This window comes from Nerophis lumbriciformis, linkage group LG15 (assembly GCF_033978685.3).
Source record: "Nerophis lumbriciformis linkage group LG15, RoL_Nlum_v2.1, whole genome shotgun sequence".
Lineage (NCBI taxonomy): Eukaryota > Metazoa > Chordata > Actinopteri > Syngnathiformes > Syngnathidae > Nerophis > Nerophis lumbriciformis.
Window position 1 is genome coordinate 20,287,501 of NC_084562.2, and position 26,288 is coordinate 20,313,788.

A 26,288-nucleotide genomic window follows, 5' to 3' on the forward strand; every position below is an offset into this window, starting at 1 on the left:
TGAATGCATCAGTCTGTGTGCAATGAATAAATATACTACTGAAATAAATCAAGTTTTTCAAAATATTCTAATTTACTGGCTTTTACCTGTATATACATATATATATATATACATACATATACATACACATATACACATATATATATATACATACATATATATACATACATATACATATATACACACACATATACATATGTATGTATACATATATATATATACACACACACACATACACATATACATATTATAGATATACACACACACACACTAGGGTTGCAACTAACAACTAATTTGATAATCGATTAATCGGTCGATTATTACTTCGATTAATCGATTAATAATGGGATAAAAGAGACAAACTACATTTCTATCCTTTCCAGTATTTTATTGAGGAAAAAAACAGCATACTGGCACCATACTTATTTTGATTATTGTTTCTCAGCTGTTTGTAAATGTTGCAGTTTATAAATAAAGGTTTATAAAAAAATAAAATAAATAAATCTGCGCATAGCATAGATCCAACGAATCGATGACTAAATTAATCTGCAACTATTTTTATAATCGATTTTAATCGATTACTTGTTGCAGCCCTAATATATATATATATATCCTACACACACACACACACACGTGCATTTGTGTGTGTGTGTGTATATATATATATATATACACACACACAAATGCATATATATATATATATATATATATATATATATATATATATATATATATATATATATATATATATATATATATATATATATACACACACACACATACACACAATACACGTATAAACACACAATACACATTCATATATACACATTTATTTATATATATGACATGGTCACAGTGGTAGTGAAACCATTGGGCGTTGCAAATTTCTGTGTCTGCAAAACTTTGTGTGAGCTCTACACATGATCAAAAGAGTCCGCGTAGAATTTTTCTATAAATACCAATGTTTGCAGTGAAAATGACGTACAGTACGTACGTTACGCTTGTGTTGATGCGACCTTTGTGCGCGGCAACCTTTATAAATGCATCTGCATTTTTTTCTAAGAACTTATGAGGTCAGAGGTAACTGGTCCGAAACTCATGCGAGCATGCTCTTTCTGTTCCTTGCTTTGTGCATCACGTGGGAACCGGTTCTACTTGAGTAAAAAAGCAATTAATGCAGAGTTTTAATGGCTAAATGAAAGTGTCTCCTGTAGGTCTACACACAGCAGCAGTAGCAGAAAGCAAGTGAAGGCAGAGTTCCTCAATAAACAAGGCTTAAACACAGTAGACAGTCCATAAACTAAATCCACCACTGACAGGTCCTGATCTGGGATTAGGATGTCAGGATCTAGGAAAATCGGTGTATAAAATCGGCCCACTAATCTGCTAATGCTGTGTACCTGGTTTTCCAAAAAAGACATTTCGAATAAACTGTTGCGCTGAAGCGGGTGAGTAGAAATTGGATTTGGTGGCACTCCACAGCAAAACAAACACAAAAAACATGGTTTCTACATCAAAAAGAGAAAAGCGTGTTCACAAAGTGCAAGCAATTACCACGAAGAATCCACGGTAGCAGGGGACAAAAGGACAAAGGAGTTATGAGGAAAAAAAGGTTAAAAAAAACACCAAGTTTTAACTGTTAAACATTCAACTAAAATATGAATACTTCAGACAAAATTATATATAGATTATAAATACACCTGTATTGGCATGGTTCCAATCCCACTGCATGTAGACCCAAAGTATTGTACACCCAATAAAAATAAAAATGCAACACTTTTTATTTTTAAGGCTGACAAACAAAAAAAAAAATTGCAATTATGATTTGTAATTAAAAAAATCTTTTAATCTCACCTAAAAAATGCTGCAAAAAAGCCTTCAACTTGAGGAGTTTAATTTAAATGAATTCCATTATTATAGAGATAGTTACATAACCAAATAAAATGGCTTTATAAAGTCATTTATTGTTTCGAAGAGATGCCGTCTAAGCCATGTACTGAAATAAAACATCACGTCGATAGAAAGACCCCATGTTGACTCCAATGTTCCCTCTAATTCTTTAATATCTCTGGGCTAACGCACAAACTCCCTGAGCATCCCTTGGACCACATGTGTGCAACATCAGACGTGCACACTGTCCCAAGCCTGACATCGTAATAAGGTAAATATTTAATTATAACAATTAAATAACAGCAGTCATTTCCATTATAATATTTTCTAATATAAATATTTGGCCCACTTTTTTTCACGAGGTCCTGCTGTAGAAGAATTTGACACAATTACCTCTTTCAAAGATCAAATTAAATTCACCCTAAAACATTCACATTTTGCACAATGAGAGGTATGCTTCAGCACAAGCACGGGATAAAGTGTCCAACTTTTTTGTCTGTACAATACATGACAGTTTTTATTAGCATTTATCTATTCTACAGTAGTGACTGCATTTCCTCATTACCATCCATAAATCAACATTCTTAATACATGACACGAAAATATTGTGGAGTTTGGGTGCACATGTAGTGCCCGTTTGTTTTGCCAAAATTAAAGTAAGCATGCACCTTGTTGGTGATTTATCTGTTGGGACCACTTGTCACCTGTCACTCAGATTTGCATTGCAAAACGGTACAGAATAAATAGTTATGCGTTTATTTTGTTTAGAGTTAGGTTGGTTTCGGAGTTGGATTTTGTGCACTGCATAGATGTTTAACGTGCGCGGAGGACGCGGGAGAAGCGCGCACCTTAGAGGGAACATTGGTTGACGTCAACAAAACAGTAAGAAGACTTATCTGAGCAATACAAATATTGAACGTTGTTGAACTTGTTGCTTTTCCTCTGCGTCATACACTGCAAAAACTGAAATTTAAGTAAGATGAAATATCTCAAATAAGGGTGATATTTGCTTATTTTCTGTCTGATAAGATAATTCTTCTCACTAAGCAGACTTTATGTTAAGAGTGTTTTACTTGTTTTACAGTAAGTGTTTTGGTCCTAAATGATCTCAGTAAGATATTACAGCTTGTTGCTGAGATTTGATGACCTATATTGAGTAAAACATGCTTGAAACTAGAATATCAAGTGTTGCAAAGCTGTGTCATCAACACTCACAAAAATAAATCTGCTTTTTCAAAGTAATAATTTCTTATTTCAAGTATGAAATAAAAAAATCATGACTTTGACACAATTGTGTCTCATATTGAAACAGATGACAGCCAAATGGACTTTGCTGTTTTATTTTCAATGAAACAATAGAAAATATGTATTCATATAGTAGTACATTTGGCACATTACAGTAAACTTTGTCCGGGGGCCAGGCTGTAAATATCAGTGTTTCCCACACATTCATTTATTTGTGGCGGTCCGCCACGAAAGAATTACGTCCGCCACAAATGGATTTTTCGGCTTTTGACTCGCTCGACCGCTCATAAAAGCAATGGGACTGTATGTACTGCTTGTAGTTACAACTCCGGTGCAGTAGGTGGCGGTAGCCTACTATGCATTGTAACTCCGCCAATAGCACTTAATTCACCTGGTGGGCCAGAAGAAGAAGACGAAGACGAAGACGAAGAAGACGAAGACGGGATCAAAATACGAGGGTAATATAGGTTATAGGTAGATAGGTTATAGCTGCATCGCTCGCGGCTCGTCATATATTTAACGTTAATCCGCGATTTCACCGAGCGTTTCACTGACGGTGAGCAGCCTGACGCTGCTTCATTAACACCGCCGCTGTATGACTCGGAGTCTGGGGCAGACGCACGTAATAACAATCACGTGTTTTCATATCGAAGAGCTAACGTGTCCAGGTTACAACCCTGTTGTCAATAAACACACGTGGAGACGGTGCTTCAGATACTACATTAATACTGAAGCTAAATCGTCCACTGTCCACTGCAGCATGTGAATGCAATGAAAATAATAACATCTGAGCCAACCAGCTGTTAAAATGTTGTCCAGGTTAATGTTTTGGCCATTAAAGGCCCTTCATTTCAAGATTTCAGCTGTGATTGGGCTTTAAACAGGTGGCTGACCTGTTCAGATGGGTGTAACTGCTACTGGTCAAATAATGTGAAATAGCATTTAATTTTACATGTATGCAATGCCATTTAAATGTAATTATAGATAATAATAATAATAATAAATACTGTGTAGTGTTGTAAATAGTCAACGGGAAGGATTTTAGTAAGATATAAGCCATGAGCACTACACAGCCAGAAAAAAACCTAGGCAGGACAAGTAAAAATATTGGGGCAAGTAAATTTGAGAAGTCGGGCAAGTAGAACAATTAGGGCGGAGGGAACAGGTGAGACTCAGCAAACACTGAAAAATAAAGCAGGGTCAGATCAGAAATGCACTTTTCTCATGAAAAGGGTCCTAATTTATATTCCACACCACGACAAAACATACACCTCTGCCTCTGTTTAACTTTATGTTGCTGGTAAATAATATGGTTGTAGTAGTAGGCTAAAGTTAAATTATTTAGTATGCACTAATTAAAGGGGCAGAGCTTTAAGAGACATTTTAGCTTTTATATTTTATAAGATATTTTTTTGTAAGAACCACAATTAATAAATATATTTCAGTGAATAACTAATTGTTCAAATCTGTATATAAATATGTACATAAATTGTTGTAATTATATTCCAACTCCGCGCTCTTCTTGGTCATCGCCGCTAACGCCGTCTCATATTTGTTTTTTTCTATCAAGAAAAGTGCACTTGTTATTAGTGAGAATAAACTTATTTTTAAGGTATTTTGGGGTTCATTGAGGTTAGCTAATTTTACCTGTTTTGGAAAGTCTTGACCAGCCAAATTTTCTTGTTCTGTTGGCAGATAATTTTGCTTAGTTCAAGTAAAATACCCCTCATTTTTGTATTTTTTTTTCTTGTTTTTGAACACTGACTTTTTGCAGTGTGTCAGTCAAGCACATGACCATGGCGAGGCAACTTGCACACAAACAGTAACGTCAAATATTAAAAATGAGATTACCACGATTCAAAAGTATAACGCCCTAAATATGACGGAATAATCACAATTTACGCAGAATTTTACACACTTCAGGTTTTGCTCCCATATTTCATTAGTTGAACGCAAAGATCAATACACTTTTACTATGCACACAAAATGCCCTTTTCTCTCAAATATTGTTGACAAATCTCATTTAATCTGTGATAGTAAGGACTTCTCATTTGCCAAGATAATCCATCCACCTCACAGGTGTGGCATATCAAGATGCTGATTAGACCGCATGATTATTGCACAGCTGTGCCCTACGCCGGCCAAAATAAAAGTGTGCAGTTTTATTACATGGCGCAAACGCCACAGATGTTGCCAGTGTTGAAGGAGCGTGCAAACTCACGTTGACTGCAGGGACGTACGTCCACTTGAGCTGTTGCCTCTTCATTAAATGTTCTTTTTATTCCTAGCATTAATTTGGCAGTACATGCAACCATCATCACAACCGTAGACTACAGGTAACCACACCAGCCCATGGACCTTCCCAAACAGCATCTTCACCTCCCGTATGGTCTGAGACCAGCCAACCTGACAGCAGCTGCAACAATCGCTTTGCAGAACCAAATAATTTCTGCACAAAAACATCTCAGGGAAGCTCATCAGCATGCTCGTCATTACATTTTTAAACATTTGGCATGATCAGCCTGCTTAAAACTAGAGATGTCCGATAATATTGGACTGTCGATGTTATCGGCCGATAAATGCTTTAAAATGTAATATCGGAAATTATCGGTATCGGTTTTAAAATCACATATTATCTACAGCTTTTCACACAAGTGAATGCAAGGCATAATTGGTCTTCAGCCATACAGGTCACGCTGAGGGTGGCCGTATAAACAACTTTAACACTTCTACAAATATGCGCCACACTGTGAACCCACACCAAACAAGAATGACAAACACATTTCGGGAGAACATCCGCACCGTAACACAACATAAACACAACAGAACAAATACCCAGAACCCCTTGCAGCACTAACTCTTCAGGGGCGCTACAATATACACCCCCCCCTGACCTCAACCCCGCCCACCTCAACCTTCTCATGCTCTCTCAGGGAGAGCATGTCCCAAATTCCAAGCTGCTGTTTTGAAGCATGTTAAAAAAAAATAATGCACTTTGTGACTTCAATAATAAATATGGCAGTGCCATGTTGGCATTTCTTTTCAATAACTTGAGTTGATTTATTTTGGAAAACCTTGTTACATTGTTTAATGTCCCCAGCGGGGCATCACAACAAAATTAGGCATAATAATGTGTTAATTCCACGACTGTATATATCGGTATCGGTTGAGATTCGGAATCGGTAATTAAAAGTTGGACAATATCGGAATATCGGCAAAAAAGCCATTATCGGACATCTAATTTTTTTTCATGCATTCGAAATTGTAAATGAAATTGAGTCAACAGATGGAGGGTCCACTGTTGCGCTCATATTCTCTCTACAAACATCTAGAAAGCGCCAACAACACTCCATTTACATGTCGTGATATGAAAATTAGGTAACCAAATATGAGTGATATTGTTATTATAAATGCTGACACAGACAGACTATTTTAGCGGCGCATTGACAGCAGTGAGCTAATGCTAGTTTACGCTGCTATTGATGAAACACTGAGCTGGCGGCTGCTTCTGCTTCGTCTTAAACTCGCTAAAAGTAAATTCTAGATTCTAATTCATGAATCTTCATCTAAACATAATTATGTGAGCGTGGAAATCCATCTTCTACCACTTGTCCCTTTTGGTGTCGCGGGGGGTGCTGGAGCCTATCTCAGCTGCATTCGGGCGGAAGGCAGGGTACATCCTGGACAAGTCGCCACCTCATCGCAGGGCCAACACAGATAGACAACATTCACAATCACATTAACACACTAGGGCCAATTTAGTGTTGACAATCAACCTAAGCGTGGAAATATCACAGTTTATTTTATTCTGGTTTGCTATGGTTAGTTTGTATGTTTAGCACCTAGCAATGCTACGTGTCACAATGAAGCTCAGTTAGAGCTCTTGTTATTACCAAATCTGTGTTATATGTGTTTTATGTTGCACCAAGAAAAATTCCTAGTTTGTGAACCCGTTCTCAAACAATGGCAATAAATACTATTCTGATTCTGAAAGCTGCATCCGTTTAACACTCGGCTTCTAAAACTTACTGCTCATCCTCTTTGTGTTCGGGCTCAAAAATACAAGGTCCTGGATCGTAATGTTTCCAAAGTAACCGTTGTTGGCTCTCACAAAGTCTGCTAGACTAGCATTGTCCGGGACGAGGAATAGATCCGTGGTTCCTAGCGTGACGTCATTATCTCTCAAAATGGCTCGGGAATCTCCGTGAGATTGATACCATTTTGATCATATCTATTTACTCGCAAACTTTGGAAGCCTTTTGGTGTCATGAATCAGATGATAATAGCTTCAACATAGAGGCAACTCGTTTTTCCACTCTACTGCTACTTTAACGAGTGGGACTACCGTATTTTTCGGAGTATAAGTCACACCGGAGTATAAGTCGCACCTGCCGAAAATGCATAATAAAGAAGGAAAAAAACATATATAAGTCGCACTGGAGTATAAGTCGCATTTTTTGGGGGAAATTTATTTGATAAAACCCAACACCAAAAATAGACATTTGAAAGGCAATTTAAAATAAAGAATAGTGAACAACAGGCTGAATAAGTGTACGTTATATGACGCATAAATAACCAACTGGTATGTTAACGTAACATATTATGGTAAGAGTCATTCAAATAACTATAACATATAGAACATGCTATACGTTTACCAAACAATCTGTCACTCCTAATCGCTAAATCTCATGACATCTTATACGTCTAGTCTCTTACGTGAATGAGCTAAATAATATTATTTGATATTTTACGGTAATGTGTTAATAATTTCACACATAAGTCGCTCCTGAGTATAAGTCGCACCCCCGGCCAAACTATGAAAAAAACTGACTTATAGTCCGAAAAATACGGTACTCAGGACGAGCTGCAGTGTGCTCAACCAACCACCATGTAGCATCTTTGAGCAGATAATATCATATCATCTCTTTCGAACTTATCAGGTCTGTAGCGCATTCTTCACTCGCGCTTTAAGTGAGGGATGAGGCAAAAACTAACCCAGACACACTGCATGACTTATTACCATCATACTTATTTTTATGTAATGGGCAGAACACTCTCCGTCTTTGACTTGATGACATCAGCGGCCAAGCAATTTTTCCATTACAGAATAAGCATTTTCTCTGGTGATCAGGACAATCTGTATAATTGTATGCAGCTGTTGCCACACAAAAGACTATATTAGTCTTTAAAGGCAGTGTTTTTCAACTAGTGTGCCGTGAGATACAGTCTGGTGTGCCGTGGGAGATTATGTAATTTCACCTATTTGGGTAAAAAATTGAGATGTCCGATATTATCGGCCGATAAATGCTTTAGAATGTAATATCGGAAATTATCGGTATCGTTTTTTAAATTTTTTTATTATCGGTATCTGTTTTTTTTTTAATTTTTAAAAATTTTTTTTTATTAAATCAACATAAAAACACAATATACACTTACAATTAGTACACCAACCCAAAAAACCTCCCTCCCCCATTCACACTAATTCACACAAAAGAGTTGTTTCTTTCTGTTATTAATATTCTGGTTCCTACATTATATATCAATACAGTCTGCAAGGGATACAGTCCGTAAGCACACATGATTGTGCGTGCTGCTGGTCCACTAATAGTACTAACCTTTAACAGTTCATTTTACTCATTTTCATTCATTACTAGCTTCTATGTAACTGTTTTTATATTGTTTTACTTTCATTTTTATTCAAGAAAATGTTTTACTTTATTTATCTTATTTTATTTTATTTTTTAAAAAGGACCTTATCTTCACCATACCTGGTTGTCCAAATTAGGCATAATAATGTGTTAATTCCACGACTGTATATATTGGTATCGGTTGCTATCGGTAATTAAGGGTTTGGTCAATATCGAAATATCGGATATCAGCAAAAAGCCATTATCGGACATCCCTAGTTAAAAATATTTTTTGCAAACCTGTAGCTATAGTCTGCAAATTATATGTTGTTGATGTTGAGTGTCGCTGCTGTCTAGAGCTCGGCAGAGTAACCGTGTAATACTCTTAAATATCAGTAGGTGGCAGCCGGTAGCTAATTGCTTTGTAGATGTCGGAAACAGCGGGAGGCAGGGTGCAGGTAAAAAGGTGTCTAATGATTAAACCAAAAATAAACAAAAGGTGAGTGCCCCTAAGAAAAGGCATTGAAGCTTAAGGAAGGCTATGCAGAACGAAACTAAAACTGAACTGGCTACAAAGTAAACAAAAACAGAATGCTGGACGACAGCAAAGACTTACTGTGGAGCACAGACGGCGTCCACAATGTACATCCGAACATGACATGACAATCAACAATGTCTCCACAAAGAAGGACAAAAACAACTGGAATATTCTTGATTGCTAAAACAAAGTAGATGCGGGAAATATCGATCAAAGGAAGACACGAAACTGCTACAGGAAAATACCAAAAAAAAGAGAAAAAGCCACCAAAATAGGAGCGCCAGACAAGAACTAAAACACTACACACAGGAAAACAGCAAAAAACTCCAAATAAGTCAGGGTGTGATGTGACAGGTGGTGACAGTACGACTACTTTGAGACAAGAGCTATAGTGATGCATGCTTGGTTATGCTTTAAAGTCATATCCAACAATTGCGACTTTTTACTGTCAACTGAGCTCTGTTTTTTAATGATTTCTGCTGGTGGTGTGCCTCCGCATTTTGTCAACGCAAAAAATGTGCCTTGGCTCAAAAAAGGTTGAAAAACACTGCTTTAAAAGGAACAAACACGTCTTCATTCCACCCAGTTGCTTACCCTTATTTACACAGCGACAAACATCCATGGTGAGAGCGCCGGTCTGCAAGGCAGATGCCATCTTTTCCTCCCACAGACTGGAGCCCATGTGTGCTGCTGCAACTCCATCAACAGTCAGGATCTCATCGTCTACACGCAGCTGGCAGAGCTCCGCCGGGCCGCCTGCCGAGGGAAGGACAGGCGTCAGGAGGAGACGACAGATAAGGGCGCAGACAAGGTACCCGCTTTAGAAAATGATTTGCTGGAACCACCAAAAAAAAAAGAGGAGCAGAGACAAGGCTGCCGCTCCAAATTGTAACGCGTCCAATTCCCGGCAGTCGCTTCTACTCCTGAAAGTGTGTCAGCCACAAACTTGTCCTCAAAGTGGGTTGTTTGTGCCAATGTTTTCCCGTGTCATTCCTAAATTCCTGCACAGTACACAAGTCTTCCGCTGCCACAACACAAGAACCCCCTTCTAACATGGGTTTAAACACTCAGGGGTGGCTTTTAAATACGTGTTGTATAGGGGTGTAACGGTACAAAAAAATATTGGTTCGGTACGTACCTCGGTTTAGAGGTCACGGTTCGGTTCATTTTCGGTACAGTAAGAAAATAACAAAATATACATTTTTTGGTTATTTATTTACCAAATTTGTAAACAATGGCTTTATCCTTTTAACATTGGGAACACTATAATAATTCTTCACGTTAATCAACATTAAACTGCCTCAAGATGTTGCTCAGATTAAATGACAAAACTTTTCTTCTACATATAAAAAGTGCAACATTAAACAGTTTAAAGTCAACTCATCATGCTTAATTTATTACAGCATTTGGGAAGCTTGTAGTTGATTTTTATTATGTAAATGTTATATTTTTATCAACATGTGATAGCAGGGACCCTGCCATTCAAAACTAGGCTGCTGCATTACTAATTAAAGTACCAATGATTGTCACACACACACACACACACGGTGTGGCGAAATTTTTCCTCTGCATTTGACCCATCCCCTTGTTCACCCCCTGGGAGGTGAGGGGAGCAGTGGGCAGCAGCGGTGCCACGCCCAGGAATCATTTTAGGTGATTTAACCCCCAATTCCAACCCTTGATGCTGAGTGCCAAGCAGGGAGGTATTGGGTCCCATTTTTATAGTCTTTGGTATGACTCGGCCGGGGTTTGAACTCACAACCTACCGATCTCAGGGCGGACACTCCAACCACTAGGCCACCGAGTAGGTGGCTGAGTGATTAATGTATTGATTAATGTAACTATAGCTGAAAAAAATAGTACAATAGCAATAAGAGAGACTATTCATCACTGAACACCATGGAGTTCATGTAGACTTTGTGATGCAGTTACATTATAATAACTATCAGACAGAAACTCTTCATTTAACATGATGTCCCTTTTTGCTGCTTCAACACAGCTCAATCAACACAGAAAAAGGTAAAGTGAAATAACAGACAGACAGGGCTTTGCTGTCCGTAACACACACACACGGCAAAATGAGCTAACGTTACGCTAAAAGCTAATTAGCCTTCACTTCAAGCCAGGACTGCGAGCGAGCTGAAGCTGCAGTTTGTTTCTAGAAGGTCAACGGGCTCATAGTGATGTTACTAGTAGTTGACTGGGAGGTGTTTTATAATTTGGGGAGAGTCCGCTGCCTGATGCTTACCTGCTAAACGCTAAGCACTGACTACATGCGCTCTAAATACGCACTGCTGATTGGCTGTTACCGCTCTGTATGTAACCAATCAGATGGTTGTGTGGGTGGGACAATGCTGGGTGCTGTGTAGAGTTCTGACAGACAGGCAGAAGGAAGCGGAGCAGCTTGTTAAGACTTTAGCTTAGCTTAATATATTTGTGTGGAAACTCGTTCAGTACACCTCCGAACCGAACCAAACCCACCGTACCGAAACGGTTCAATACAAATACACGTACCGTTACACCCCTAGTGTTGTAGCATGTTCTCGCTAAAAATAGTGAAAACGATTAGTCGACATTGTCAACAATAACATTTGTCGCAGGCAATTACCGTATTTTTCAGACTATAAAGGCACACTTAAAATCATTTCATTTTCTCAAAACTCGACAGTGCGCCTTATAACCCGGTGCGCCCAATGTACGGAATAAGTTTGGTTGTGCTTACCGACCTCGAAGCTATTTTATTTGGTACACGGTGAAATGATAAGTGTGACCAGCAGATGGCAGTCAAACATGAGATACGTGTAGACTGCAATATGATGGCAGTCACATATAAGAGATACATGCAGACTGCAATATGACTCAAGTAAACACCAAAGTTGTATATGTTCCATTGAAAATATAGAACATTACACACGGCGCTCAAAAATCTATCAAAACGTTTTAGTACGACTTTGGCAAGCTATGAAGCCGCATCACTTGATGGATTGTACTGTGCTTCAACATACGAGTCTTATTATGGTGTGTGTATAAGGTAAGACATTATCTGGTGTTTTGTTTCGCAATATTATGCAAAAGCAACTTTTCTTACCTTCTGGTACCTGCTGATCTGTATTTGGGATCTACATAGGTCCTGAAACTTAGCGCGCGTCCGCTTTTGTAGTCCGTACTGACACCGTAGTCGATAAGCTTCTTCTTTTTCTCTATCTTCTTGTTATGGGACATTCATCCTCCGCTGTTGCCATTTCTAATATAAAGTAGTGTAAAGTTCTTTCTTATATCTGTCAGTAAACTCGCCATGAAAGCGCTAAAACATACCGGTATAGTGAGTTAACATTATTCACCCAAGGAACTTTAGTTATTAGGGAGTTCCGGTCGGACGGTTTTTCACGGGACACGTAGTTTCCGTATGAGGAGATGCTGCTCCGTTATTGATTGAAGTAAAGTCTGAATGTCATTAAAACAGTTAGCGCCATCTTTTGCCACTTCTTCCACTCCCGTCCTTTCACGCTATACCGCTACAACAAAGATGACGGGGAGAAGACGCTGCCGAAGGTGAGCCACGTAAATAAAACCACCCACAAAACGGCACATCCGGAAGAGACTGTCAGAAAGTGACTTGAAGTTGATCTGTAAAACATCATCTATGCAACATTTTGACCAAAGAACCACCATTACATGTTATGTAGATCAGAAGGAAAAAATAAATAATATGACTAATTTAATGCGCCCTATAATTTGCATGAAAATAGACCTGACTAGACCCGCTCATCGGCAGTGCGTCTTATGGTCCGGAAAATACGGTATATTTGTCGCAAACTCGTGACGTCACTCGTTTTTCCTTGCAGAAGCGTGTACGAGCCGCCACTCATGTAAAATGTGAGAATATTTCCTTTTTATTCTTGTTAAAAAAATGAATACCATGCTCATTTTGCAAAGCGGAGTTTGTTTTTATGGCTGTATATTTAATGCGGAGGCATGATGTTGAACATCTGGAGGGAGGATAAATGTCAACCTCGGTAAGATTGTTAGCTTGTCCTGTGTCTTGCAACAAACAAGTATGAGACAAAGTTGTGTGAAAAAACTGATTTACCGTATTTTTTGGACTATAAGTCGCAGTTTTTTTTTCATAGTTTGGCCAGGGGTGAGATTTATACTCAGGAGCGACTTATGTGTGAAATTATTAACACATTACCGTAAAATATTAAATAATATTTATTTCATTCTCTTAAGAGACTAGACGTATAATATTTCATGGGATTTAGCGATTAGGAGTGACAGATTGTTTGGTAAACGTATAGCATGTTCTATATGTTATAGTTATTTGAATGACTCTTACCATAATATGTTACGTTAACATACCAGGCACGTTCTCAGTTGGTTATTTATGCCTCATATAACTTCAGCCTGTTGTTCACTATTCTTTATTTATTTTAAATTGCCTTTCAAATGTCTATTCTTGGTGTTGGCTTTTATCAAATAAATTTCCCCAAAAAATGCGACTTATATATGTTTTTTTTCCTTCTTTATTATGCATTTTCGGCCGGTGCGACTTATACTCCGAAAAATACGGTAACTATCATTTTAGACAAAATCAGCCAGCTAAACTTTGTTTACATCAATGCAAGGACTTTTAAAAGCAGCGTCAATTTGGAATGGCGTAAAAAAAAGGCACACATACAGGCAACAATGCAGAGGTATCATAAGATTAAACATACAATCTATTAAATAGCCAACATTTTAATAATTAATCAAAGATACAAATCTACACACCGAGTCTATTAGAGTGCTAAAACTGCCCAGAGTTAATTAATAGTAAATATATTCATGTGCAGCATTTTAAACAGCACAAAATGCTTTTCTTTCAGAGGAAGTTAATTTAGTGTTTTGTTGTTAGTTTTCTTTGCTGCTATTTTAACTGTTTTAATACATAAACAAGTTATTTATTTTTTTGCACTTTGCCTTTCCTTTCTTTTTAATGGAAACATTTTAATCATTAAAATGTTTGTAACAGCTGAATGAGCAGCACAGTTATAGTAAAAATAAATATTTATGAATTAATTAGTCATATTTGTTGTTAGTAAGCACATGCCTATAATAAAATTATAGGTATTAAATGTGTGTACGCTTTATCACCTGACTAATCGTTGACAATCAAAATAATTAGTAGCTGCAGTCTACTATCGTCAAGAGATGAACAGAACATAAGCATGCATTAAATTAATATATAAAAAGGAAATACTTTAAAAGAATAGTACATTTGCTTCTAGGTCGAGACAAAATGTTTTACCTGGCTGAATGTATTTTATTCTTGCTCCAGTAGCATCCCAACGAGGCTGGAAACCCAAGTCTTGTCGACTGTCGGAGTTCAGAGCGAGACTTACTCTCAAGTGACCACAGTCCACCTGAAAGACACACCACGTTCACACACTTAAAGCCGACACCCACTGATCAGATGTCAAGTGCTTCCTGGTGGAAAGGAGATACTTTCAGGGCACCTCGTTTTAAAGAGGGGGAATTATCTCTCCTAATAGAAACATGCAACGGCAGGGTGTTAGAGGTGGTCAACAAAAAGCATGTGCAATTACAATAACATAACTGAAGGTGGAAGTCAGGTGTCCAAAGTGCGGCCCGAGGGCCGTTTAGGGCCCGCAGCTAATTTTAATGGTGCATTCTAAAAATACTATCATAAACAACCCAATAAAGAGAAATAAGAGCAAACCGGTGAAATGTAACAAAAAAAAGCTGCAGCGCAGGCCGTTTTATTTTCGTTAAAACTGTTATTGCTAACAAAATAATGAATCAAAATCATTCCACTTTGAATTTTTTGGGGGGGTTAGATATTGCATATTTTGTGTTTTCTGCAGCGAGCTTTGAAATAAAAAAAATAAAGGCTAAAGACACCTTTTTTAATCAGGCTTTTTACTAATCATCTGTTTATTATTTTACTGTGTTGTATTCTATTTTAATCAATAATATGTCTACTATTATTCTATCAATGTTATGTTTTTAATAACTTAAATATTTTTATTTTACATATATTTTCACGTTTTATACTATATATTTTAAAATGGTGTCAATTTGAGTTACTTTCCACTGTAGACCCCTCAAAGGTGGCGTTTTCCCTCAGATCCTCAGTGCCATGCCATGTTTTGTTTTTCAAGTTCAAGTTTCAAGTTTATTCACAATACCATATAACAATTACAATAGTAGTGAACATCATCATTTAAAGATGTTGGTACGTGAAAGGGTCCCCCAAATAAGCTAGAAGAAGCTTTTGACAGGGGGTCCAGAGGACAGTATATACATGGAATGATGAAACATGGTAGCAAGCACAACAACAAAAAAAAAAACCAAAAAAAAAAAACCCAACGCTATATGATTAACACAAGATAATAGTACTAAAGCAAGCATACACATACATACATACATTCATTCAATCATGCAAAACCCAACAGTAGTCTACCCCACATGAGGCATTAAATATAGGTGGTTAATAGGTAAGTTCAGCTCTCACTGGATCGGTTCGCAGCAGAGTGTGAAGCGACTGGGATGAGAATCAGCACCTCCAAGTCCGAGTCCATGGTTCTCTCCCGGAAAAGGGTGGAGTGCCATCTCCGGGTTGGGGAGGAGACCCTGCCCCAAGTGGAGGAGTTCAAGTACCTCGGAGTCTTGTTCACGAGTGGGGGAAGAGTGGATCGTGAGATAGACAGGCGGATCGGTGCGGCGTCTTCAGTAATGCGGACGCTGTATCGATCTGTTGTGGTGAAGAAGGAGCTGAGCCGGAAGGCAAAGCTCTCGATTTACCGGTCGATCTACATTCCCATCCTCACCTATGGTCATGAGCTTTGGGTCATGACCGAAAGGACAAGATCACGGGTACAAGCGGCCGAAATGAGTTTCCTCCGCCGAGTGGCGGGGCTCTCCCTTAGAGATAGGGTGAGAAGCTCTGTCATTCGGGGGGAGCTCAAAGTAAAGCCGCTGCTCCTCCACATCGAGAGGAGCCAGATGAGGTGGTTCGGGCATCTGGTCAGAATGCCACCCGAACGCCTCCCTAGGAAGGTGTTTCGGGCACGTCCGACCGGTAGGAGGCCACCGGGAAGACCCAGGACACGCTGGGAAGACTATGTCTCCCGGCTGGCCTGGGAACGCTTCGGGATCCCCCGGGAGGAGCTGGACGAAGTGGCTGAGGAGAGGGAAGTCTGGGATTCCCTGCTTAAGCTGCTGCCCCCGCCACCCGACCTTGGATAAGCGGAAGAAGATGGATGGATGGATAATAGGTAAGTTTTCAGTTTCTTTTTGAAGTTGGAGAATGGATACAGCATCTTTTGCTTTGTTATTGTCTATAGTGCTGTGTGTGCAAATGCGTGTTTTCTTCTGTTCTTCTATTTTCTTTGTTTTGTACATCCATTTGTGTTTACCACTTGCCGGTGTGAAAAGGTGCTGTATAAAGTTTGATTTGATTAAAAAAAAACTGAAGTTTTCTATGACAAAAAGCACAAAGAAGAAGAACTTATAATCAAGGGATAGACCTAAAGTGGATTTAGAGATTTAAACGTTGAAAGCAAACAAATAATGTATGACTTATTTTTAACACTAATGTGTCGGGCTCTTTTAGATCCCTTGACCTCTTAAGGCCCAAGCTGTTTGTTTACATGATTTTTTTGATTTCTCTTTGCTATTTGGGCTTATTGGACCCTAATTAGAAGAAAAATCATCTTTTTATATGATGTACTTAGTCCATAAGTAACAAACGTTTCCATCTTGTGTAGTGACATGCTAATTTTTATTTTTACACTTTTTTTTCTTCCAAATTCCATTATATGTTATACTCTTCTGACACCACCAGATAGCAGTATAAGTGTCCATATGTCAGCATAAGACCCCAATTCAGTAGTGTACACAATTTTGGAAATAAGAGCTAAACGGTGCTGTCCACGCATGTGGCCACTAAGGCCTTTAAGGTTAACATTTTAGAGGGATTTTTTTTTTAACTGTCATTGCTCTATAGCAGTGGTTCTAAACCTGGGTTTGATGGAACCCTAGGGGTTCGGTGAGTCGGGCTCAGAGGTTCGGCGGAGGTCAAGACACACCCGACTCATCGTGTAAATAAAAACTTCTCCCTATCGGCGTATTACGGATACGGCAATAACAGAAGTCAGACTGATTTGCAGGTGTGTCATTTGTTGTGAGTTTATGCACTGTGTTGATTTTGTTCTTTGAACAAGGTGATGTTCATGCACGGTTCATTTTGTGCACCAGTAATAAAGCATGGTAACACTTTAGTATGGGGAACATATTCACCATTAATTAGTTGCTTATTAACATGCAAAATAGTAACATATTGGCTCTTAGCTAGTCATTATTAAGTACTTATTAATGCCTTATTCGGCATGGCCTTATTACAACCCTAACCCTGGCCCTAACCAAATAACCCTAACCAAATAACTCTAAATTAAGTCTTTGTTACTTAGAATATGTTCCCCTAGTGTCCAAAAAACTCTAAATTAAGTCTTTGTTACTTAGAATATGTTCCCCATACTAAAGTGTTACCAAAAACATATAACTTTGTCTTGAATTTGAAAAAAAAAAAGTTTTATTTTTCACTAAAGAAGGGTTCGGTGAATGCGCATATGAAACTGGTGGGGTTCGGTACCTCCAACAAAGTTAAGAACCAGTGTTCTATAACAAAAATAATGGATCAAAATCAATGTTAAGAAGTACTGCCTAATTAAAGGTTCCAATTACTTCACATCAAATGTTCCACTTTGAAAATTTGGGTGGAGAAAATGTTGCATATTCTGTGCTTTTGACATAAAAAAAAACAACTAGGTTTTTTGTTAACAAAAATGGCATAAAACATACAAAAAATTACAAAATTAAAACTGTATATCGACTGATCTGAGGTTGATCTAGAGCAGGGGTGCTCACACTTTTTCTGCAGGCGAGCTACTTTTCAATTGATCAAGTCGTGGGGATCTACCTCATTCATATATATAATTTATATTTACTTATTTATGAAATATATGTTTTTGTTAACAAGTTAAAGGTGTTTAATGATAATGCAAGCATGTTTAACACATATAGTTAATATTGTTAATACATTAAAGGTGTTTAATGATAATACAAGTATGTTTAATACATATAGTTAATATTGTTAACAAGTTAAAGGTGTTTAAAGAAAATGCAAGCATGTTTAACACATATAGTTAATATTGTTAACAAGTTAAAAGGGGGTTAAAAATAATACAAGCATGTTTAACACAAATAGTTAATATTGCTAACAACTTAAAGGTGGTTAAAGATAATACAAGCATGTTTAACACATATAGATTCCTTTCTTTCATGAAGACAAGAATATAATTAAGTTGGTATATCACCTGATTCTGATGACTTGCATTGATAGGAATCAGACAGTGGTGATGATAACGTCCGCATTTTCGAATGGAGTAGAAAAAAAGTCCTCCTTTCTGTCCAATACCACATGAAAGTGGTTGGTTTTTGGCATCTTATTTGTCCAGCTTCCGTACTCCTTTGTATACACTTTACAAGAAATACATTGTCGGCAAACCCCGTAGCTTGCTAGCTTGTGCACGCCAGCTTTCTGAGACTCTTATTTTGGTAGCGCAGGCAGGATGAAGCAGCGCTTTTATTGTGCAACTGTGCAGTCGGTCTTTGGAGTTTTGACGACAGGTACGGCGCCAGAGTCTGTTGAAATAAAGTGTTTCTCGCCTTCCAGTCGGTAATTTTAATGAGCTGGCAGCAGCCAGCGTCATCTCAGAAGACCCTCGGGTGCCGTGAATGTCAATCAAGTGACGAAAGTGACGTCATAGTGAAGATTTATGATCGCTCATTTTTAGGACTATTTTTTTAATGCCTGGCTGGTGATCGACTGACACACCCTCCGAGATCGACCGGTAGATCGCGATCGACGTAATGAGCACCCCTGATCTAGAGATTATAGCATTGAATGAAAAAATAAAACAATTAATGATTATTATAAAAAAAAATGTTAACATCAACTAATTTGCTCAATGGTAACTTCTGTACACCAACATTCTCTCCGGCTTTTCCCGACCATAATTGCAATCAAACATAAGTTTTTCTACTGTTAGTAAAATCTTACCTTTAGCATGTTGACTCTGGCATGGCAAGGAAGAGCTGTGGCCTGGCTGCGTTGGGGCTGCATGTTCAAATATATCTGGGACTGATGCTGAACACCATTAGTCTGGTCAGGGAGACTATCCCACTCCTCCTTGGCTAAAGCGGTCTTCTCGACATGGTTGGCTGCCTGCATCAGATTCTGCTGCCAAGTTTTTAGACAAGCAGTGGCGGTCTGTCTTTTAAGCAAAGAGCTGGCGGCGAGGGGAACACATGCCTCGCTTTCACGAGTCAAGACTGGACTCTGACTGTCCAGTGGACTGATCTCCTGAGTGACAAATACGTCAGGTTGGGAAGCATGAACATTGCATTAACCTTAGAGAGAGAACATTAACTGAAAGAGAGTCAACAGGCAGTTTCACAACAGCGTATATAATTTATGAGATAAACAATAGGTGAGCCACACGGGAGGAAATGCTCTCAATGTTAACACTTAACCAAAGTGAGTGAAACACATACCCACACTTTTGAAAGTGAAATAAATCAGCCGGTTGGACGTTCTTTTACCCAGAAAATTCAAAGGGAAAACCGTTTCTTCCCCTATTCAGTGCATTCTAAATGGTCGATAACTGGCGGCTAACAATGCAGGAAATTGGGATAATTTTTTCTGCCTATAAATCCCTCTGAAAAACAGAATCCAAAATGCTCTGTTTGCATGCCGTGACCTGCATGTTAACCAAGCTAGCGCGACATAGTTATCGTTGAGAGCTAACACCGAGGAACTACTTTTCCGGCATCGTATTGCAAGTGGCCAGCAACTTCCTTCTAGCTAGCTTGAGTCGCATTTGACGTTGGTTGCTGTTTTGCCTTTAAGAAAAGTTAATGCTAGGTTATAAATACTGCATCTCGCCTGTACAGCAGTAGGTGAACCCGAGAGGTTGGTCAACGTTGAACATCCACACAGTACCAACTTGATTATAAAAGTGCTCTCAGCAAATGGAATGCAGCAAAATACCTAAAACATCGCTAGGAAGGGCTTTTGTAGGCAGAATAAATTAATTTTATCCATATTACCTGCATTCTTAGCAAGGGGTGGGTATCAATCACATTTGAACTAATTCGGTAATAATTCCCGATACTGGTATTCAATGGTACCAATTTTCAGTATCGTGTGCTAAAAATATATATTTTTAATAACAAAATTGTATTTAATTAAATGAGCTGAGTATGCTAACTGTTGTCCAGTTATCTGGTTTCATTATCACATTTCTGAGTCTCATTTGCATGTATGACATTAAGTTGCAATTGCAGTAGTAAGTCCAACACATTAGATGGCAGTAGAGTGTAGTTAATGGTGTTTGGGTTTCTGTTGCCCCCTAAAAAGTGTTAATACTGTAAGTCAGTGTTTTTCAACCTTTTTTGAGCAAAGGCACATTTCTTTTTTCATTGAAAAAAAATCCAGAGGCACACCACCAGCATGTTGAAAAATGAAACTCAGACACTTAACTGCACATTATTCGCAGATTACAAAAAAATATTTTTTGGACCACTTAGGTGACAATATCTAAGGGGGTGGCACAGTGGTTGAAAAACACTGCTGTAAATATTGTGCTTACGACGCAAGATCTGTTTGTAACATGCATCTTAGTTATAGTTTTCATTAACAAATTTGGAGGGGTTGAAATCGCCATGCAAAATTGCTAATACTAATCAGTAGCATGTCACTAGCAAAGTCAGTGTATATTCGCGCATCCTTAGAAAAGTGGAGCCTGCCTGCCTTTACTCACATTGGAGCGTTTTGAGTCAATTGCCTTGTTGGCATTGACAAATTGCAACATTACCTAGAGGTAGTCTGGCTGAGTCTGCTCTCAGTGCTGCTGGAGTGATCGCCATATCAACAGGGCGTGACGTCACGCGCAACCGAAGCACTGTTGGATCTTACGTGAATCGGTGCCTGATAGGACCAGCAGGATTCAGCCGGTACCAAAAAAGTACCAGATTCAGTATCCACCTCATACTAGCAGTTTCCACTACGGGTGTAGAAAAAAAATAATAATTAAATTTTATCGCAAATCTTATTTGTAACGATTCTTAATCAATCAATCAAAAAAAAAAATCAAAAAAATAAAATATATATATATATATATATATATATATATATATATATACACATACATACATACATATACATACAGATAGATCGATATATAGATTAAGAATCGTTAACATCTTTTTATCGCTAATACATTTTTTTATTTTTTATTAATTATACATATATATATATATATATATATATATATATATATATATTCATTAAGAATAGTTACAAATAAGATAGCGATAAATTTAAATTTAAAACATTTTTTTTTTTATTAGCGGTAAAAAAAATTTTTTTATTTTTTTATTAGTGATAAATTTCAATTTTATAGTTTTTTTATGTCTTGTCCAGCCACTCTGCCAAATCATATTGTTGATATAGATGCCTATATCTACTCTACAGATTTACTTTACAAAAGTGTTCGATACTTGCCTTATTTGTATTTGACTTTATTAAATGATTGTTCAAAAACAAAAACAGTTTTCTTTTAAGTAATATTAAAAAAATATTGAGCTGTTTATTTTATAGAGGAATGTAGTTAATCATAGGACTAGCAACCCATATTCTGAAAAAAGTATTAATTTTGAATCAAGAATAGATTCAGAATCGAATCATTACCCCCAACAATCGAATCGTGTAGTTCCTAAAGATTGGAACTATTTGCAATGCACAGAAAAGGGAGAGACGTGTGTTTTGGCAGGATTGTGGATGATGGGCAAAATTCACCCCAAAATGCAAGCTCCCTTAAAGTCTGAAATATGTGTTTACAATTACGCACACAAACTGGTTTCTTTGGAACCCCTGATTGTATAATTGTGCACACAATTGCACACATTTTGCATCATGAAGTTGTTCCCCTCAGACTGAAGCACTGAGCTGCACACATTTCAAAAAGGAAAAAAAACAACAAGTGGCCATGCTTTATTGTAAACAAAAGCCACAATGTGTATTAAAGGAGTAACTCACATCAGATAGTCTTGGCAACATGGACATCCTGGACTGGTTGATCCCAAAGGGTCTGGGAGTGATGACATACGAGAGGCGACGCGATCCCTCAGATCGCCTGAAACCGCGTGGAAGACTGGCCGAGCACGACCAAGAAGCAGCTCTTGACAAATACTTCCTGCTCCCCACAGCTGGATGGCATGTACTTTCATCTTCTGTGGTTCCCGAATGGATATCATGGCTCTCTTTTTCAGACCTGTTACACTTCTGGTCAAAGACGTCTCCGAAAGAGCCCGATAAATCAAGGGCTGGAGCCGAGTCCATCTGGTTTGGAAGCGTTGTGATTAAAGAAGACATTGGGGCTGTAACCGTCATGTCTGTTGTATGTTGGAAGGAAGCGGGGGTTTTGTTGGCTTGGTTCTGGGTTTGGGAGCTAAAAGGCTGGTCTTGAGTGGGAGTGGGTACTGTTGTTCCATTTAATGGCACAGATGAAAAATGGGTGTCTTCCCCCAAGATGTTTCCATCAGAGTCGGGCATGGTGCCAACCGAGGATGCCTAATGATGAACAAAAACAAAACATATTACACAACAGGACTGAAGTGTGCCAATCGTCTTCTTATGCATCATCATCAGTCAATTAATTTGTTGTATGAAGTTCAATCAATATTATACAGTTTAATAATACAGTGTTATGAAAATTACTTGTAAAAAGTAATCAATTATAGTTACTTTAACAAAAAGTAATTGAATTACTAACGTAATTACTGTTTAATAGGGAAAGTAGTTATGTTACTTAAAAAAAAACTTCTATCTGGCATATGCAGTTGAGAGACATTTCAACTCCATAATATCGCTAAAATCTGTTCCATTTTGTCCACGAGCGACGCTGAGATCATTATTCATGCGTTAGTTACGTCTCGTCTCGATTTTACTGTAACGTATTATTTTCGAGTCTCCCTATGTCTAGCATTAAAAGATTACAGTTGGTACAAAATGCGGCTGCTAGACTTTTGACAAGAACAAGAAAATGTTATCATATTATGCCTATACTGTATACGTTTGATCATATTATGCCTATACTGTATACGTTTGATCATATTATGCCTATACTGTATATACCTTTATATACATATATACCTACTAGAGATGCGCGGTTTGCGGACACAACCGCGGAGTCCGCGGATAAACCGCGGGTCGGGCGGGTAAAAATAGATTTTAAATAGATGCGGGCGGTTGGCGGTTGAACCAATTCGGAAATATATATACATAGTTAAATGTTGTTACCCACATACGAAAAACGAGCAGCACTCTTTGAAACAGTCAATTGTTCATCAGGCACCGCGTCCCAGCAACAAGTGGCGCAAGTGAGCGCTCCTTCAGCGGAGCAGGGCGCATTTTAGAGGCCAGGCGCTCTCGCATGAATCCTGGCACTGTAGATGCCATTTTATTCCTGCATAGTGCTAACAAAAAAAAAAGTAAGTAGACCTACGGTTGGATATGTTAAATGAATTAGTTTACGTTACCTATAGGCTATACCAAATAAGCCCATGTCTAACCTATATTGAGTTCGGTCAGCTAAATAATTTTGATGGTTACGTGTTGTTTGGGCGCACTACAATGCAAAGGAATTAAGGCAATTGCGTTGTTTATTGTGGTTTTTTCTATTCGAGATATACTACTATGTGTGAATAATTATTTGGCCTCGCTTTCAAGTGAAGCGCATCTCCGATTGGCGACAATGTAAGGCTATTTAGCCTGCTTTGTTTGTCGCGACCGTCTATTTTCATTATAATTCAAGTTTGATGATAAAGTGCAGTCTGATGGGTTTGATTTCCCCCCTTCAGCTATTTGCCTTGGCCAATAAGTTGCAGGTAATTTATTATTATTATTTATTTAATTTATTTTTGTTTAAATAGAGATGACATACATATGTTATTGTATAATTTAAGTTTGTGCGCGTGATTGACAGTCTAAGGCTTATGAGGCACATTTTTTATTTCAACTTAAAAACATATGAGCCTATGCCTACAAAATAGGCTATGTGTTTATCTTTATTTTCCTGCCTGTCGTTGACAATGGAGATTGTCTGATATTTTGTCATGGCTGCAGATCAATCAATAAAGGTTCATCTTTGTCGCGAAATTGTTCACTGCTTCACCGTGCACCACGCCCTCGTCCCTATTTGAGCATTATAACGTTAACAAGTTAATATTCATTGAAATAAATTCAGAACATTTTTTTTACCTAATGAGAATATAGGCCTAGTCTTTCTAAAACATTTTTTTAACTTCTTAAAAGCCTCGTTCTGCTTGCTGCAACAGCGCACACAAAGTGTGAGGAACGCACTGAGGGCATTGGCAACAACAGGTCCGGTGGCCATGGATGAAGTGCTGGCTGTCCAGAGTCAAGACCCGGGGGTGGACCGCTCGCCTGTGCATCGGTTGGGGACATCTCTGCACTGCTGACCTGTCTCCGCTCGGGATGGTCTCCTGCTGGCCCCACTATGGACTGGACTCTCACTATTATGTTAGATCCACTATGGACTGGACTTTCACAATATTATGCTAGATCCACTCGACGTCCATTGCACCGGTCGCCAACATCTGCGGTCCTCTCCAAGGTTTCTCATTGTCATCCCACTGGGTTTTGTTTTTCCTTGCCCTGATGTGGGATCTGAACCGAGGATGATGTCGTTGTGGCTTGTGCAGCCCTTTGAGACACTTGTGATTTAGGGCTATATAAATAAACATTGATTGATTACATATGAGGGCTCACAGTGCGCTTGTGTGTGCTTTTAAAAAGACGGGGCCTGTTGCCTGGTGTCGTGTGAGGTCATCGAGGGTTTCAATGGAGCCCTTTAGCATTCTGACGGCTTTCTCGTTTTTTTTCTAGTCTAAAAGTTGAATGTCAAAATTGACCGACCTCTCGGTTTATGGCCACAACCTTCTAGTATCCAGGTGAGAGGCATGATTTATAATCTAGAATTAACTTTCACCAACTCAGAGGCGATGCAGCAACTCACCGGCTCAGTGTGTCAATATAGCAGCATGAGCTTGTTCGCTCTCTGTGATCATGGCGCCGCTAAAATTAGGTAAATAATCTGTGTTGCACTAATAATAACAATATCACTAATACTTGGTTACTATTCAGGTCACATTGTTGGCGGTTTTTGGATGAAATAGTGTACTTGTCGTATTTTACAACTTATAATGCATTAAAAAAAATGTGTTCTTGTCTCACATAGGGATTGTGAATGAAAAAAGTGCAGTTCCCCTTTATTTAGGACTGTGGGCAAACATTTTTTAATGTAAATTTATCGCTATTTATTTATTTTTTTGTATCGCGAATACATTTTTATTTTATTTTATATATATATATATATATATATATATATATATATATATATATATAAAATAAATTAAAACATTTTTTTACTAGCGATAAATTTACATTTACATTTTTTTTTTATGTTTTGTCCAGCCACTCTGCCAAATCATATTGTTGATATAGATGCCTATATCTACTCTACAGATTTACTTTACAAAAGAGAAGTGTTACATACTTGCCTTATTTGTATTTGACTTTATTAAATGTTTGCTTAAAAACAAACAGTTTTATTTTAAGTAATATAAAAAAAATATCGAGCTGTTTATTTTATAGAGTTTTGAAAAAAGTATTAATTTTGAATTGAGAATCGTTTTTAATCGAGAATAGATTCAGAATCGAATCTATTGGATGGAATAGTGTACTTGTCGTATTTTATGACTTATAATGCATTAAAAAAATGTGTTCTTGTCTCACATAGGGATTGTGAATTAAAAAAGTGCCGTTCCCCTTTATTTAGGAC

At 38.0% G+C, this 26,288-nt stretch overlaps 1 protein-coding gene across 1 annotated transcript in view; it reads right to left on the minus strand.

The window, feature by feature from the left end:
* Positions 1–26,288, minus strand: part of lmo7b (LIM domain 7b) — a 95,676-nt gene that overhangs the window by 22,277 nt on the left and 47,111 nt on the right. Inside the window, exons 13-17 of the mRNA XM_061974545.2 lie at positions 22,463–22,996; positions 19,424–19,726; positions 14,588–14,702; positions 9,770–10,056; positions 5,482–5,584 (exon numbers count right to left, since the gene is read on the minus strand). Of these exons, the coding sequence (XP_061830529.1) occupies positions 5,482–5,584; positions 9,770–10,056; positions 14,588–14,702; positions 19,424–19,726; positions 22,463–22,996 (1,342 nt within the window). The remainder of the gene's footprint in view (positions 1–5,481; positions 5,585–9,769; positions 10,057–14,587; positions 14,703–19,423; positions 19,727–22,462; positions 22,997–26,288) is intronic.